Here is a 16,475-nt window from a genome sequence, read left to right as displayed (position 1 = left end):
CTACTCTGAAGACTCAAAGCACAGACACTCAGGGTCCTGGGTCCCCAGCAGGGACCACGACTCTGGTCGAAGGCTCCGGTGTGGGCGAGCACAGTGCTAGGCGCCAGAAGACTTTCCCACGGCTCCGGGATGCCCCCTGGCGGCCGCCACCCGCAGCGCACAGAAGCGTGTGTCGCGCGGGGGACCTTGGCCGGCCCGGCGCGCGTGTGCTCCGTGCTCCCCTCGCGCGAAGCCACGCGGAGACCGGCCCCACGCGCTGCAGAGCGCCCACTTTGTTCTTTCCGGTCCCCGTCGCCCGCGGCCCCTCCGCGCTCCCGCCGCCCCCTGCGCATCGATCCGCGCGCGCGGCGCTGTCGATAAGTTTGCGAGAAGCCAAAGTCAAGTGCGTGCGCGCGGAGCCGGGCCGCGCTCCCGGGGTCCAGCCCGGGTGTTGGCGGCAGCCGCATCCCCGGCCGCGCGCCCGCCCCCAAGATGGCGGCCGAGGGGGGACCGCGGGGGGCCCGGGGGCCGAGGCCGGCCAGGGCGGCACGGGCGACCAGGGGGCCGCGCTCAAGACGGCGCCTAGACCTGCGGCGGCTGCAGGTGAGCGGGCCAGCTTGCCTTTGTTCGCCGCCGACTCGATCGGCCGGCCGCCGGGACGTGGGAGCCTCCGGGGCGGGAGGAGCGCGGGGAGCGGGAGGAGCGCGGGGAGCACGGAGAGCGCAGGCAGCGCGGGGAGCGGGACGCGGCTGCGCAGCCGCCCAGCCACCGCCGCCGCCGCCACCGGCTGCTGCAGCCCGGACGCTCTGTGCTCCTCCCGGGCAGATCCCTGCGGGTTAGTCTCTGCGTCTTGCTTTCCTCCTCCCTCAGTTTGCTAACCCCCTCCGTCCGTTTTCCCTCCCTCTGCCTGCTTTCTGCCTCCCTCCTTTCCACCTCTGCCTTGCCACCCCCTCCTGCGTTGCTTTCCTACCCCTCCCTCCCCTTGCTTGCTCCCTCATCTTGCTCCCTTCCCCCGCTTGCTCACCCCCACCTCCACCTTCCCCCCCATCCCAGTCCCCGGGCCTGGAGCCCCAGGCCCGAGCGCGCGCAACTTTGCGCACCTGCCGCGGGGCGGAGCAGGTGCGCGGGCTGCGGCCCCTGGGAACTTTTGCACCCGCGGCCCAGGCTTGAGGCTCTATCTCGCCGGCTTCCGCACCCTGCTCTCCCTGCCTCGGGTCTCCCGGGTTCCCTTGGACCCCCTCTCCTTCCCTGGGGCAACGCTTTTCGCAGCCCCAGCACTTTTTCCGCTGTTCCTGGTGCGCGGGCTCCGGGTGCCTCGGGGTTGGGATGTTTGCTGCCATCTTTCTGAGGCCCAGGGTTGGGGGGTTGTCTCACAGTACCCCAACTGGAGACACACCTGGGAGCTCAGTATGCCCGCAGAGGCTCCTCATTGCCCGCCCTGCAGTCGGACAGAGTCGCGGCAGGTGCGGCGATGACTAGGGGCGGGGAAAGGCGTAGGGATAATCGCGCTCTGAGAGCATTCTGCCTGGCCAGTGACATTCTCAGAAGACGGGGCAGCATGTCTGGAGATTTTATTTAAACAAATAAATACAAGCGGGGAGGGCACTTTATCCTTTTAATCTGCCGGCAGATCTCGTTAAGTTGCCTCTGATAAGTGGCTCCAGCCCCCTCTTCTCTGTCCCCACTTCTCGCTTCCCTCCTCCCGCAAAGCCATTGAGCCGGAGAGAAAATCGGGGCACTCAGGCATGCAGTTAATAACTGCGAGAACCGTACAATTCCTGGTCCGCGCCCGAGTTGAGGTTACAGTTTGGTGGCCGGCTGAGATGGGCAGGGTTGTTAGCTGTGCTTGCTGATTTAAAAGATGCTAAAGTGGCCTTTGGTGGGGGGTGGGAAGAGAAGGAATGAGAGGGAGAGAGAGTTGGGTAGCCACATTGGGCTTGGCACGAAGGCCAATGGTAATCGTATTCCCTGCTAATGTTTGTAAATGAGACCCGGGCAGGCTGGGGGACAGCGTCTTTATTTATGATTGATGTTCTGTAACATAAGGAATGACAAGAACGCGGCAGACGAGAGGGGAGTGAGCAGCTGGGCCGGCGGAAGCCCTTGCCGGGTGCTATTGTTATTCTGCTGGAGAGAATTGCCACGGTGTGGTTTACAGCGCCGGTATTCGCCCTGGTCGGCGGGAATGCCAGTTAACACAATTCTCATTAGATAACTCGCTTTCCATCGGGGAGCCTGGGTTTCAGGCTTGATGGGAGAGAAGCTGACCTGGGGCTGAGAGCTGGGTGCGGCTTCCCGTATTGATTTCTGAGCTGGGGGTGTTGATGCTTGCTGCTCCCCGCTCCTAGTCTTGGTGGGGAGTCTTTTGTGGAAGGTCACCCCAGTTTTGGTTCCAGCTGACTCCCTAGGGGCTGCAAGCCTTTTGTTAGGTTCTTAGAACACACTGAGATAGAAAAGGATATTTGAGCTGTGAGGGGGTGGTAATAGGCCTGTCCAGGTGCCGCACCAAGACCTCTCCCCCAATAGGGGATGTGCAAGGGTGTGTGTCTGGGGGGAACTCATTAAGACAATGGCTGTACGTCTGGTACAATCAGACTCCCAGGGATGGGGGGGCTCATCTGAATCGATATAAAGAGGAGGAGATGTCCCTCAGGGAGTTTGCAAAGGCTGCATAGTTCTAGAGCTCAGAGCTATGACTGTGGCAGTTCCAGCATGCAGCTACCCAGGCCCAGGCCAGCACAACTGCCCACTCCTTCCCCAGTCTCAGAATCTTCTGTGCTCCCTTGCACAGTGGGCAAAGCCCAGGGTCTTTCGGGTTTCCCTCTCTGAGCCCTTTGCCCAGGGACCCTTTCGGGTAAATCCTGCTAATGACTCCTCCTCCACGCTCGCTTCATCTTCATTTTTCATCCTCCACAGAGGAGAGGAAACTTCTGCAGCTTATTTTGACATACAGGTAGGAACTGTGGATCTATGCGGGCTCAGAGCAGGGGGTCTCCCTTACCCAGGGCTGGTGGCCTGGGAGGACTGTGAGTCTTGTATCCTGGGCTTTCAAGTTGCCTGGTTCCTTGCAGCTTGATTCCTAAGTCTTAAGTGATTGAGCCAGTAAAAGCAGCCCATGTCCCCAGGCTGGACCACAAAGCTGACACCGTCCCATTCGGGACAAGAAAGGTGACCTTGTGCCAGCTGGGCTCTCAGCCTTGTGAAATATATATATATATATATATATATATATATTAAACATGGAAGCTGTCCAGTTAGTCATTATTTGTTATTTGTTCCAGCACATTCTCTGAGTGTGGTGGAGGGAACATGCTGGGGCTGGCTTGGTGGGGTGGAAGTCAGTCAACCCGGGGGGGGGGGGGGGGGGGGAGCAGCGCTCAAGGACCTGAGTATCCCACCTTGGCACTCCTCAGTCCCCTCCCCCACTCTCCTTCTTTCCCCCTTCTTTGCTTGTAGCAGCCCAGAAATAAGAAGAAATAAAATCCCATCCTGAGTTAATGCTGGCATATTTCATTTGGTTATAGGATGGTTTTATGGTGAGCATCACTAATGCGGGCTTATTTTATGGCTTTTCTGTGTATTGTCGTTGTAACCCGATTCATGGGTTCATGGTTTTCTTTTCTGTTTTCCTTTACCTCTTCTCTCCCTTTGAGATGACGTTCTGGGTCCTGGCCCCCAGAACATCTTTCCTCTCCCTGCAAAGAGAGTTGCTTAAGCTAAGTGGTTAGGGGCTCCCAGTTTGAATGAGGGGATAGAGTTCCTCTGCACAGCTGTGTTTGTGGGAGAGGAGAGAGTGGGGTTGGTGGCCCCTCCCAGGAGACTTGGGTAGGAAAATGCTGTCCCACTCTGAGGAATCTGCCGAACCCTCAGGATGAGCCAGCAAGACTGGGCCTTTTAGAGGTGTATTAGAGAAACTTCTAGAATGGCTGGAGGCCAGGTATTGCTTTGTGGAATATTGTTCTGTGCTCAAAGTCCAGAAAAGAGTGTTGATATAATTAAAATATTATAACTCTGTGATGTTCAGAAGCAGGTAGATTTTACACATCAGCTGTGAAGTGCTTAGACATTCATTAGAGCCCGTGACAGCTTGACTCACCTAAATGTGCTATCATTTCACACGTGTCAAATCCTCTTTCTCCCCATGACGGCGGTAAATAAGCCATCAGCCTTGGTGAGTCCTAACTTTGGAAACTCTGACAGTGTTGAGTTGCTGTCTGTCAGAGCAGGGAGGAGGCAGGAAGGGCTCGGTGTGCCATGCCAGGCCAGCATGTGGGGACACTGAGGGGAGGGGGCAGGTACAGGTGGGATCAGGGAAACTTTCTCTAGAAACATCTCAAGGTTGAGAAGGTAGAGCCCAAGCTACTGTCCTGTATGTGTTCATTAAGTCCAGCTGGCTGGTGAGCCATTCCGTCTGCCTTCCTGCATCCCGAGACCTCCTTTTCTCAGAAATAGCTCGAAGCAGATGTTTATGTATTAAGGAGCCCAGCCATCATTTCTGGGTACCTCCCCTCCCCCAGTTCTGGTTTCTCACCTGGTCAGAAAGATGGGCTCTCTGTTGGAGTGCTGGGTAGGAGCAGAGCAGCCCCCGCCCCCAGTCCAGGTTGTGTGTGTGTTGGGGGTATCTTAGGATTTCCTTTAGGAGATTGAGACAGTATGAGGAGCTGGCTGAGCACTTTGGTGTCTAGGTGGCCCACACAGACCTGGCTGCATGGGGGTGGAGGTCGTACCAGTATATACACAAATAGAATAATTGGCTTTCCCCACCCCCGTCTTTCTTTTTCTTTTAACTTGCCCATTAAAAGAGAATTCTATCTTCAAACTTGACATTCTGCGAGGTAACCTTTCTTCCGGCAGATGGTGTTTTACACGTGAACACCTTGGCTGGTCTAAGTTTGGGTCTGGTTGATGGCAGTCAGGGGCTGCCTAGAAACTGTGGGTTTGTATGCCATTTTCTGCAAGGGGAGCAACGGCTAGCCAGTTCCCGGTCACCTGGCAGTGAGAGAGGGCTTAGTACAGGTGAGGCTCAGGTGGGCCATGAAGCGGTGGCTTGGTATGGGTAAGGCTCACGTGGGCCCATGAAGCCGTGACTTGGTACAGGTGAGGCTCACCTTTCCTACCTGTGCTTTTTCTTTTCTCTTTTTCTTTGAGACAGGGCTGAGTAGCCCAGGCTTGCCTCAAACTATGGATCCTCCTGCCTCAGCTTTCCAAGTGCTAGGACCCAGGCAACCCTGTACTGGCCTGCTTTTGATCCTGGCCTGGGGGCCTGTCTCTATGGTGGGGGAGATGACCCAGCACCCCGGGTCTCCCAGAAGACTGAGCCACTGTGTGGGCTGAGGTAGAGAGAGAGGAAGGGCCACTCAGTGTCACATTCTATGGTTTAGCCCAGCTTCAGCCCTGCTGTGACTGGTGTTGGTGGTGATGGCTGGGGCTGCTGGTCCTTTAAGTAATTTTATTCTGAGACAAGAAATTCTTAGGGTGGAGTTCACTGTATGCTGAGTCTCCCTGACTCCCTGGCAAAGATAGTTTGAAGTGCTTCATAAAATGATAGTTTCCTCTGATGCATGCGTTAAGCCTTTAATCCCTTTGTTCTGATGAATACCATGTGACCTGACCCCACCCCTCCACCCCTCCATTTCTGTCCCTTACTCATTCTGCTCTTCCATCACAAGAACCCACCCCTACCCCATGGCCTTTGCACACGCATTTCCCTTGTTTGGAACCTTGTCCTTGCCCTCCTGTGACTTTTGTTACCCCCAGTCTCTAATTGTCACCGCTCTCCCCATAAACAATAAGTCTGACCTTTCCCGTTTTACTTTATTTCTGCATGTAGGTGTGTGTGCAGGTGCATGTGGGTGTGTGTGCAGGTGTGTGTGGGTGCGTGTGTGTGTGTGCAGGTGCATGTGGGTATGTGTGTGTGCAGGTGTGTGTGTGTGTACAGGTGCATATGGGTGCGTGTGCAGGTGCGTGTGTGTGTGTGCAGGTGCATGTGAGTGTGTGTGCAGGTGCATGTTAGTGTGTGTGCAGGTGCATGTGGGTGCGTGTGCAGGTGCGTGTGTGTGTAGGTGCAGGTGTGGGTGTATGTGCAGGTGTGTGTGTATGCATGTGCGTGTGGGTGTGTGTGCAGGTGTGTGTGGGTGCGTGTCTGTGTGCAGGTGCATGTGTGTGCATGTGCAGGTGCGTGTGTTCATGTGTGTGCAGGTGCGTGTGTATGTGTGTGCAGGTGCATGTGGGTGTGTGTGCAGGTGCGTGTGGGTGTGTGCAGGTGCATGTGGGTGCGCATGGAGGCTGGTGGTTGACATCAGGTATCTCCCTCAGGCACTGGCCACCCTATTTTTTGGTTTAGGATGTGATGGTTAGTTCTGACGGTTGACAGACATGGCCTCGAGTCTCCTGGAAGAGTGTAGTGAGGGATTGTCTAGACTGGGTTAGCCTGTGGTATGTCTGTATGTCTGTGGGGGATCGTCTAAATGGATTTGGGAGACCCCAGTCTGGAAGCGTGCAGCACCATTCCCTGCCTTGGCCCTGGGTTGTATAAGAGCATAGGAAGCTAGCAACGATAGTACATGTGTTTGTGCTCTTTGATTCTGGTTGTGAATGTGCCTAGTGCTTCAAGCCTTTCCAGGGTTTTTTTTTTTTTTGGTTTTTTTCGAGACAGGGTTTCCTTGTAGTTTCTAGAGCCTGTCCTGGAACTAACTCTTGTAGACCAGGCTGGCCTCGAACTCAGAGATTCACCTGTCTCTGCCTCCCGAGTGCTGGGATTAAAGGCGTGCGCCACCACCGCCCGGCTCCTTTCCAGGGTTTTTATTTTACCCTCTGAGCCATCTCCCCAGCCTGACTTTTTTTTTTTTTTTTTTTTTTTTGTTTTTCGAGACAGGGTTTCTCTGTGGCTTTGGTGCCTGTCCTGGAACTAGCTCTTGTAGACCAGGCTGGCCTCGAACTCACAGAGATCCGCCTGCCTCTGCCTCCCGAGTGCTGGGATTCTGACTTTTTTTTTTTGTTTACTTGTTTGTTTGTTTTTCGAGACAGGGTTTCTCTGTAGCTTTGGAACCTGTCCTGGTACTAGCTCTTGTAGACCAGGCTGGCTTGGAACTCACAGAGACCCACCTACCTCTGCCTCCTGAGTGCTGGGATTAAAGGCGTGTACCACCACCACCTTTGTGTGTGTGTTTTAATGCAAAGGTGTATCCAGGCTTTCTGGGGACCATGCATTTTCTCAAGGGTTGACCTCAGAACTTTCTGGGGATGTGGTGGCTCTGTGCATCCTAAGAAGTAGTTGTCTGCCATCAGATGTTGTAACTGTCTTCCACAAAGGCTCAGGACAATCACATACTTTGAGGTTTCTGGTTTATCATCCAAATCTGCCTCCGTAGTGTGCTGAAGCCTTAGCCAATGAAAGTGAATGGGTGTGACTGGCTGTAGCCAATAAGAACAAAGAGGTGTGGCTAGCCTTAGTCAATAAGTTGTCCTAGGTCAATAAAACTTTATTCACAAAAGTAGGTAATGATATCCATGGATTGGCCTGGGGTCTGTGGTTACCCCCTCATCTCCTGGTTGTGAAATATATCCCATATAGGTGAGCCATTCCTGGATTTTCCCTTTTCAAGAAAAAATGTGTTTCCTCTGCTTTAAGATGGAAACCTGGGGGGCTGGAGAGATGGCTCAGAGGTTAAGAGCACCTCCCGCTCTTCCAAAGGTCCTGAGTTCAATTCCCAGCAACCACATGGTGGCTCACAACCATCTTTAATGGGGTCTGGTGCCCTCTTCTGGCCTGCAGGCATACACACAGACAGAATATTGTATACAAAAAAAAAAAAAAAAAAAAAAAGATGGAAGCCTGACTGTCCAGGATTTTGATAGATGCCCTGCCTCTTGGCTTCCCTTCTCCCTGTCACCTGCCAGCTGTGTGACCTTGAGCAGTGACTAGCCTATCTGTGCCTTTCTCTTTCAGTGGGACTGTTAGTATTCCCCTACCACGTGGAGTACGGCGTTGTTCAGCAGAGCGTGGGGCGTGCGACCATGCTTTGTAAGTGCTTGTTCCTTCTTAGGTGTTTTAGAGGGTGTGGGGCAGCAGCCAGAACCTGCCGGCTTGGCAGGCTGTCTCGAGGCTTTTTGGGCGTTGCAGTATGCTCTCCTCATATCATGCAGATGCCTGCATAAGCGACAGAGGTTGTAGCATGGAACCCTGCGTGGCCCACAGATGTGTCTGACTGTCTGTCTGTGTGGATGAACTGAGAAGTGCATGCTTTCTTGTGAAAGCTGTTGGTGTTTAGAACATGGGAGATTTTAACTCAGAAATACAACTGCTTCGGTTCCCTTGTAGATGAGGGGCTCTAGTGCCGGGAAGGGTGTTCCCAGCTGAGGGAACAGCCGGTGCAAAAGCGCAAAGGATCGGTGGTCCACAGAGGTCAGGACAACTAGAGGGCCAAGATCACTGGCTATCAAGCTTACCTTGTCCTGGTTGTGGCTGTTTTAACAGGTGCCTTGAGTCAGAAAAAACTCTAGGGACCCCAAGGCTCCTTCCCGTGGAGAGAGATTGGTATGGTAGAGTCAAGTATCTAGTCGCCTCCAAAAGTGGTCCAAGGCTGCCTGCTCAAGACCCTTCCCCACCCCCACTCTGTCTCTGCCATCCTCTAGGAAAACCAAACTGCAGTTCCCGGATATACGTTTGTCATTAAAAAGAAAGGCAGAAGAAAATCAATCCCCGGGCATTCTGCTCTGAGTTGGTTGTCTGCCCAGGGTGCCTGGAGCCCAGCAGTGCTTAAGACTGTGTGAGCCACTGTCACTCAAACTGGACAGGACCAATGGGTCCCTGGGAGCCGCTCTGCTGGATTGGCTAGAACAGTTGGCTGCTTAGGTGTGGGTGCTGTGGCTGGGGAAACCAGAGAGATGATCATCTCCCTGGGCAGGGACCCCTGAAAGGGTCGCTACTCAGCAGCTTGTCATTTGATAGCTGTTGTCCTGCATGAGCAACTCTGTACCTGTGTTGGTAGGCTGTGTTGAAGGCTCAAATCTTCTGTCTGCTGTTTACCAGCTGTGTGGCTTGGGCTGAGTTGCTTCACCTCTCTGAGCCATGGCTTCTCATATATAAAGTGCGGATAGCGGCGGTAGTAAACGCAATGCTGGGAACCCAGCACACAGAAATGCTAGAGAGAGCTGGAATTTATAACTGCTGTTGTTTTACTCTGTAGATGTGTGTTTACCACTCATGGGGACACTAATAACGATAATTAGTAATTATATAAATAATAGTATAACAATATAATTAAAATAACTTGTAAACTATGTGGTTAGAGGGTATAGATATTACATAGATGTTAGCAGGAAGGAGGAAGGTTGGGTGCCGGAAGCTGCGAGGTGACAGGCACAGGCAAGGTGAACACACACATCTGGACACTGAGCTTGTCACCAGATGTTGGAATATGACCAAGAAGTCATCTGTACCTGGCTTTCTGGAAACAATGACTTTTCAAGCAGGGATCTGAGGGCCACGGTCAGGGAACACTCCTCAAAGTGGGAACAGTGTGTGCAAAGGCCCCGTGCGCAGAGAGCTGCATATAGCATAGAACTGGAGCAGCCAGGAGGTGGGGCCTCAGGTTCCTGCTGTGCTGTAGGAACCTCCTGCCCCTGTGCCCCCCTCCTCTCCCAGAGGACAGTTGCTGCACTGTCAAACACAGGAAACGCCTTGGGAACTTTATTTTGTAACTAGTTAACCTGCTTCACCCACCTCCCCTTTCAGTCTCATAACTGTGCATGGCACTGCCAGGGTTCAAATCCCAGCTCCACCACTTGCTAGCCGTGTGTCCTACTTTCTCTCTTGAGGTTTGGTTTTCCCACCCGCAAGTGGGCATGTTGGTGGCTTTGTTGGTCAGGGTTGCAAGGGAATGTTTTGTGGAGTGCCCAGTGAAGGTGACACGTCTTTACTGCTCAGCCTCCACAGTGGGACGCAGCACACAGAGGAGCTGGGACAGGCCCAGTGCATTTTCTTTGCTATGCACCCCATCTTCGTGTGTGCTTCTTGGAGGCAGCAGACAGAAAGTGAGGTCACATACCTAGGGCTCCCAATGTGGGGAAACACCCTCTAAGATATCCAAGGGAGCTGTCATGGTGCTCTAACTCTGTACATCCGCCCAAAACGTCTCTCTCTTGCCTCCTGCCTTCGTGCCTCTGTGGCATCCTCACTGTTTCTTGGCAGCACCCAGCCCATTCCAACCACAGTCCTTTGCCCTGACTGTCCGACCCGTCCTTCCCAGAGCTCTTCCTCTGGTTCGCTGACCCCTGCTTCTGTAGCCCCCATTTAGAGAGAACCCCATCATCCTTTCTGAAATACTCCTTAGCTGCTCCCACTGATTTGATCATTCATTCATTCATTTGTTCCTTCTTCCTTCTCCCCTCCCCTCAGGGAGTCACTCTGGAGCACTCGAGCTAATGGAAACCATTCGGCCTCAGGCCAGTGGTGAGCCTGGTTTATCTTTAGCTCTGTGCTTCTTGCTTTAGAAACTGGTGACCCCAATTCCAGCCCCCTTCTAATTAATGTGGCTATGAATTAATTTCTAGTGGCTGTGGGCCACCTGCGATGGTTTGCCAGCCTCAGTCATAGAAGACTCAAAGCACTTAGGGACAGCTGTCATGGTGACAGGACATAGGTAGGTGGCATCTCTCACCAGATGCCACTGAGACGCCACTCAGGGATCAGGATCAGAGAGGAGCTGAGAGTGCGGACAGTGACTCCAGTCTAAAGTCAGAGTCCATTCTGGAGAGGCAGCTGGTGTGAGCGACCCTTGGACCTGAGCAGGAGGTGCTGGGCGACCTCTCTGTCTCAGTTTCCTTATCTGTAGGATGGGTATCAGGTCTACCCCCCTCTTCTCGGGATGTGAGACAAGACACAGAGGCCCTCGACCATGGCCTGGAGCCAGTTTGTTCCTGTCTGTCTCTCTCACTTTGGGGCCTCTCTCAGTCCACTTCAGAGAACCAAGTCTCTGGGTGGAGGTGACCGCTCTGATATCTGGTGGGAGGAGGCACTTAAGTTCGGGTGACGTAGGTATGGTGCCCCATGGCCTCCTCTAGCCCAGCATAATCAGCTTCTTCCTGCTTGGTCCACTGAGAGCCAGAAGCTGGGAGATGAGGGTTGGGGAGGTCAGAGCATGCCCTTGGGGTGCCCATGTGGTTTGGTGTGTCTTGCGTCTTTATTCAAGCCTTGGCTCACCTTGCTCTGTGATCCAAAGCCCCCGTCGATTCTCATTTTATCGCTCAATCCAGTGCCATATTTCCCACAGGTGACATTGTCAGGGCTGTAACCCAGGACCTGCCAGTCTCTGTGAGTGACGAGGGGTGCCTTGCAGGGCTGAGCCCAACTGTACTCCCTGCACTTGCCTTTCTCCTCCCTCCATCCTTCCTTCCCTCTCTCTCTTCCCCCTCCTTTTCAAAACAGTCTCCTGTAGCCTAGGCTGGTTTCAAACTTGCTGCCAAGGATGACCTTTAAGTCCTGCTCTTCCTCCCCAGTGTGGGAATTACAGATGTGTGCACCACCCTGGTTTATGTGGTGCTGGGGAATGGAGCCCAGAGCTATGTGCCCCAGGCAAGCACTGTGCCGTCTCCCCAGCCTCTTCAAACAACTCTAGGAAATGATCCTGGCCCCAGCCCAGAGCAGCCTGGGCAGTAGTTTAGTCAGTGACTACAGACTAGTGGTCTTAACCTGTGGGTCACGACCCCTTGGGAGGGTCACCTAAGACCAAGAGAAAACATTATGATTCATAACAGTAAGATTCATGCAGTTATGAAGTAGCAACGAAAATAATTTTATGACTGCAGGTCATCACAACACGAGGAACTGTATTAAAGGAAGGCTGAGAACCACTTCTTTAGAACATTCCCTAGTCTGGATGGATAGTAAGTGCTCCCTGCCATCCAGCCCACCTTCCCACCAGTGTGGGGTGGCTTGGCACCCCCAGTCCTGTGGCCTGTGTTCCACAAGATGAAACTCCGGACTGGACTGATAATAAGCAGCTATTGATTCCTGTGGTGGTCGTTATCAAGATTTATTTAGTCAATATGGCCTCCCCGCTCAATAAATCGTGCCGTTGATAAAGAAGGAAGGAGACGGACTTGTAGACTGTATTAAAAAGTTTTTCAGATTTTCATTTAACAGTTTACTCCATCCCCATCCTTTCCGAGCTGAGCCCGTAGCAGCAGCACAGGCTACCGGTGAACTTGGCCCCCAAGAATTGATGTCTTCCCCTTCCTTCCGGGCTTTGCTTCATCCCCTCCCATCAGCACCCCGTTTTCTCATTTGATCTTCACTGTCTTTGGGGGCTGACAGTGTAGTTACCCTAGACTATAGATGCAGTTTCTGAGCTCCAGAGTGGTCCATAAGCCCAGGATCACCCAGGGCTCCATCCCAGGCTGTCTGGCCGTAGTGTTTGCTCAGCGTCTGTCACTCATCAAGTAAATGGCTAGCTGTGTTTTCACTGGATGCTGTGAGCAGGCCCTGGAGCCTGCTGGGGTCTGTAGGTGCCAAACGGAGGAGGAAGCAGAGATGTGGAAATGGAGGGAAGAGAAGTGTCCAAGTCAGATGGGGATGCCTGTCCACTCAGGATGGCTGGTGATGGGGGCCGCCCTGTGTAGGTGATGCTCAAGCCGTGAGAAGGAGTTGATTGGGCAAAATGCAGGCAGAAGAGAGCTCACAGCCACAAGCAACTTCCTGCCCTCGGGAGGGCGGGCAACATCTGACCGCAGGTGTGAGGATTTGAATGAGAAATGTCCTCCAAGGGCTCCTGTGTTTGAAGAGTTGGTTGCCAGCTGGCGGCTCCCTTTAGGGAATCTGGGCACCCTTTGTGAGTTGGGGCCCTCTGGAGGAAGCGGGCCATTAGGGGCATTGGGCTTATGTCTGTTTGTCCTGCCCACTTCCCCAGAGATGTGAGGAAGTCCAGTCCTTCCCCTGCCTGCCACCGTGACACTGGACTGTGCTCTGTCATCCAGAGTAGCCTTTCCTCCTTCAAGGTGCCCATTAGGTGTTTGGTCACAGGGAAGAAGTGACAGCATAAGAATGTGGGGGGTAGCCCCATTTCTTTGTCTCCAGGAAATCCGAGAGGCCGAGAGGCCAACTGCTCCTGCTATTTAACCACCTTCCAGAATGTCATCTGCATTTCCGTTTCTGTCCCCAACTCTTCCACCCACCCTGCAACTACTTCTAGCTGCCACCTCCTCACAGCCCCCCCTCCCCCCAACCTCCGCCATGTCCTCCTCTTCCCTTCCCACCTCCTGATGTCACTTCTTGGTTTGTTTTTGAGGCTCACTGCTCTCTGTTGGCCTTTAAGTTTGATGATCCCTCTCCGGCCCTTCTCAGTGTCTCTTCACTTTGTCCCCTTGGTGACTTGCCGTGTCCCCTAGTTATCTGCTCTCCACCCAGCCCTACCAGCTTCTTTACACAGCTTCCAACTTCTGCTCTTATCAACATTGTAAAATTTTATTGTACCCGTATTTACTTAACTTTATCTGTATGTCTGTCTTGCATGTGTGAATATAGACCATGGAGGTACCTGGTGCCTGTGGGGACCAAAAGAGTGACAGGTGGTTGTGAGCTGTAGCCTCATAAAACATCATCCACATCCTTCTGTGGGTGCTGGGAACCGAACCTAGGTCCTCTGCAAGAGCAGCTCTCTCAGCCACTAAGCCGTCTCTCCAACCACTATGGACACCTTTTGACCGTGTGTGGCAAAGATGTCTCTGGGTCCAGATGATCAGATTGAACTCTTCTCCCCTGGGCCTCCACCTGAGGACCACTGAGATCCACAGGACATAAACCGTTGGCTCCCTGTCTCCCACCCTCCACCTGTCAGGCTGTCACTCTACCAAGGGGTTCACCTCCATTATCTACTCCCTTCGCCACCATTGGCAGCTGGACAGAGGCCCTGTCACTTCCCCTGGACTTTGCTTGCCTGACTTGTCTTCTGGACTTTGGCTCCCCACCATGCTCATACAGTGGGGTGTTTATAGATCAGGTAAGAACCAGCTGTAGCAGAGGCAGGTGGAGTTCTGAGTTTGAGGTTAGTCTGGTCTTTTAGGTGTCTGATGTCTGTTTTGTTCCTTTTTTTAAAAAAGGATTTATTTATTATGTATACAGTGTTCTGCCTGTATGTCTGCCTGCAGGCCAGAAGAGGGCACCAGATCTCACTACAGATGGTTGTGAGCCACCATGTGATTGCTGGGAATTGAACTCAGGACCTCTGGAAGAGCAGCCAGTGCTCTTAACCACTGAGCCATCTCTCCAGCCCCCTGGTCCTCCATTCTTTTACTGTTTTCTTGAGTATTTTCTAATGTAGCATTGGTTTTCTTTGCAGTTACACAAGAGTTTGACATATTCATTTTAACTCATCCGATTAGGGCTCAGGTTTACCACTGTTTGATTAATGTCCTCATTCTTGCACATGCTAGGCCAGTGTTTTAACACTGAGCCACACTCCAGCCCCTGCCCCTCTGAGCCACACTCCACACTCCAGCCCCGGCCCCTCTGATCCACACTCCAGCCCAGGCCCCTCTTCTGTACCTGATCTTGAACAATTATTTCTTGTACTTTCTTCTCTCTAGCCTCAGGCCTCTGGAAGATCCCCTGCCCCACTCCCCTGGCATATTGATGCCCCCTCCCCACCACCCCCTCTCCCACTAGAACCCTGTTGAACCATCCTTTCCCTTTGGGCGCTTACAAAATTGGGTCACCAGGGACTGGTCCTTGTAGGTGTCATTCCCTGTCCACAGTGAAGCTCTTCTGCCCTGTGTTCCCACAACTGTGGTGTTCTGTGTGCATACAGCCAGCAGAGCCCTTGGAACCCATGAGCTGAAACAGATCCCTTCACTCTCAGGTTTCTTGTCGGTTTGGTCACAGTGATGAAAAGGTATCCAAAAATGGTGGGCTGCTGGCTAAGCCCACCTCCCCCGTAGACCCCAGGCTCCTTCCAGCTTGGCTTCTCTTGTAGCTTGTGTGGCCCCTGATGTCACACTCTCTGGGGGATCCGCTGTGGCCAGTTCTGGAACTGAGTGAAGGTGGTTTTGCTTTTCTTGGCTTCACTGTAGACTGTCTGGAAAATGGGCAGGCATATCACCACAGATGAAAGACATGCTGACAAGTTTAGTATTTGAAAAAGTGTATATTAAATATATATTTTAATAACCTTTATTTGTGTGTGTGTGTGCACACATGTGCTACAGTGTGCCTGCAGAGGTCAGAAGACAGCTTGCGAGAGGTCAGTTCTTGTATTCTGCCATGTGGGTCCTGGGAATTGAACTTGGGTCATGAGGCTTAGTGGCAAGCACCCTCTGAGCCGTCTTGCCAGCCCCCAAATACTTAGCTTTTGTTTTCTTTGTTCAGATATAATGATCAGTTAGATCCTCAGTGCTTCTTCAGAACCCCCACTTAAGTGATTTTATTCCCACAGTGACACTATGATGTGGGCCTTGTTAATCTCCCATTTTCAGCGACTTGTCCCATGCCGCACAACAGAGCCAGGCAGTCTGAGCAGTGTCTGCACACTCAGGCTTACCTGCCTGTTATTGGTGTCACTGGGAAGGGGCCACTGTGCCTCCAGCTGCCTCTCCCTTCTAAAGCTAGTTTGTGTGCTGGCTGATGAGCGTGGGCGGCCTGCAGGAGCCAGGGCCAGAGTTACCGCAAATGCTCCCCACATAAGCCGTAGGCTTAGGATGTGCAGGTCCCTATAGAAGGAACCAGAGGACACGCATGACCATTTCCTGTCCCTCACCAGCTGAGGTCACTGGACCTCGTCCCTCAGGCCAGTAGCCTGGCGCCTCTCCAAGCCAGCCTGTCCCTCAGAGGAAGTCCTCCACAGTCTCCATGATTGAGGGAGTTGGTCCCACGGCCCGTGGCCTACTTTGAGAGGCTCAGCTCTGGAAAAGAATCCTTCGGAGCCGTGCAGGGCTCTGCAGAGGCTTCTGGAATGTGGGTAGCAGGAGGGACAAAGGCCCAGTTGCCACTATCAGCCTAGCTGCCAAGGTGGGGATCCCAAGGAAGGCAGACCCCCTCCTTCTTCCTCAGATGCCCCCTGACATCCCATCCAGACGATGCCCTGGGCGGATAGGGCCAGCCTGAGTCCTGCAGGTGAGTGGCCTTAGTTGAGCCTGCTTCTTCCCCAGGGACCATAGCGCTGGGAAGTGTGTGGCCTCCACACACTGCTTTCAGGCTCTTTGCCTCGACCCTGCAGTGTGCTGGGCCCTTCCTGTAGTGCGGTGGAGGTGGGTTATGGCTTTCTTTGGAAACGGTGTTTCTCAAGCTGGTCTGTGAAGCAGGAGAGTGTGGAGTGAGGCAGATCATGCATATGTGTAGATGTATCAGTCAGTCATTGCCGTGTAACAAGACATGCAAGTCTTGTGGGGGTCATGACTATAGGGCTCACAGGGTCTGTCAGTCAGGCAGAGCCCAGTTGAAGTGGCCGTCACCACTCTTGACAGCTGGGCGTCAGCTGGCTCAGCTGGCTCAGCTGCCCGCAGGA

At 53.3% G+C, this 16,475-nt stretch overlaps 1 protein-coding gene across 1 annotated transcript in view; it reads left to right on the top strand.

Moving 5' to 3' along the window:
- Positions 1-466: 466 nt before the first annotated feature.
- Cux2 (cut like homeobox 2) overlaps positions 467-16,475 on the top strand; it is a 175,575-nt gene continuing 159,566 nt past the window's right edge. Inside the window, exon 1 of the mRNA XM_038344894.1 lies at positions 467-582. Coding sequence (XP_038200822.1) covers positions 472-582 — 111 coding nt within the window. The 5' untranslated portion in view covers positions 467-471. The remainder of the gene's footprint in view (positions 583-16,475) is intronic.

The sequence above is a fragment of the Arvicola amphibius genome, chromosome 10, assembly GCF_903992535.2.
Source record: "Arvicola amphibius chromosome 10, mArvAmp1.2, whole genome shotgun sequence".
NCBI lineage: Eukaryota > Metazoa > Chordata > Mammalia > Rodentia > Cricetidae > Arvicola > Arvicola amphibius.
Note: the sequence above shows the minus strand (reverse complement) of the source record. Positions and strands in the feature narration are given on the sequence as shown.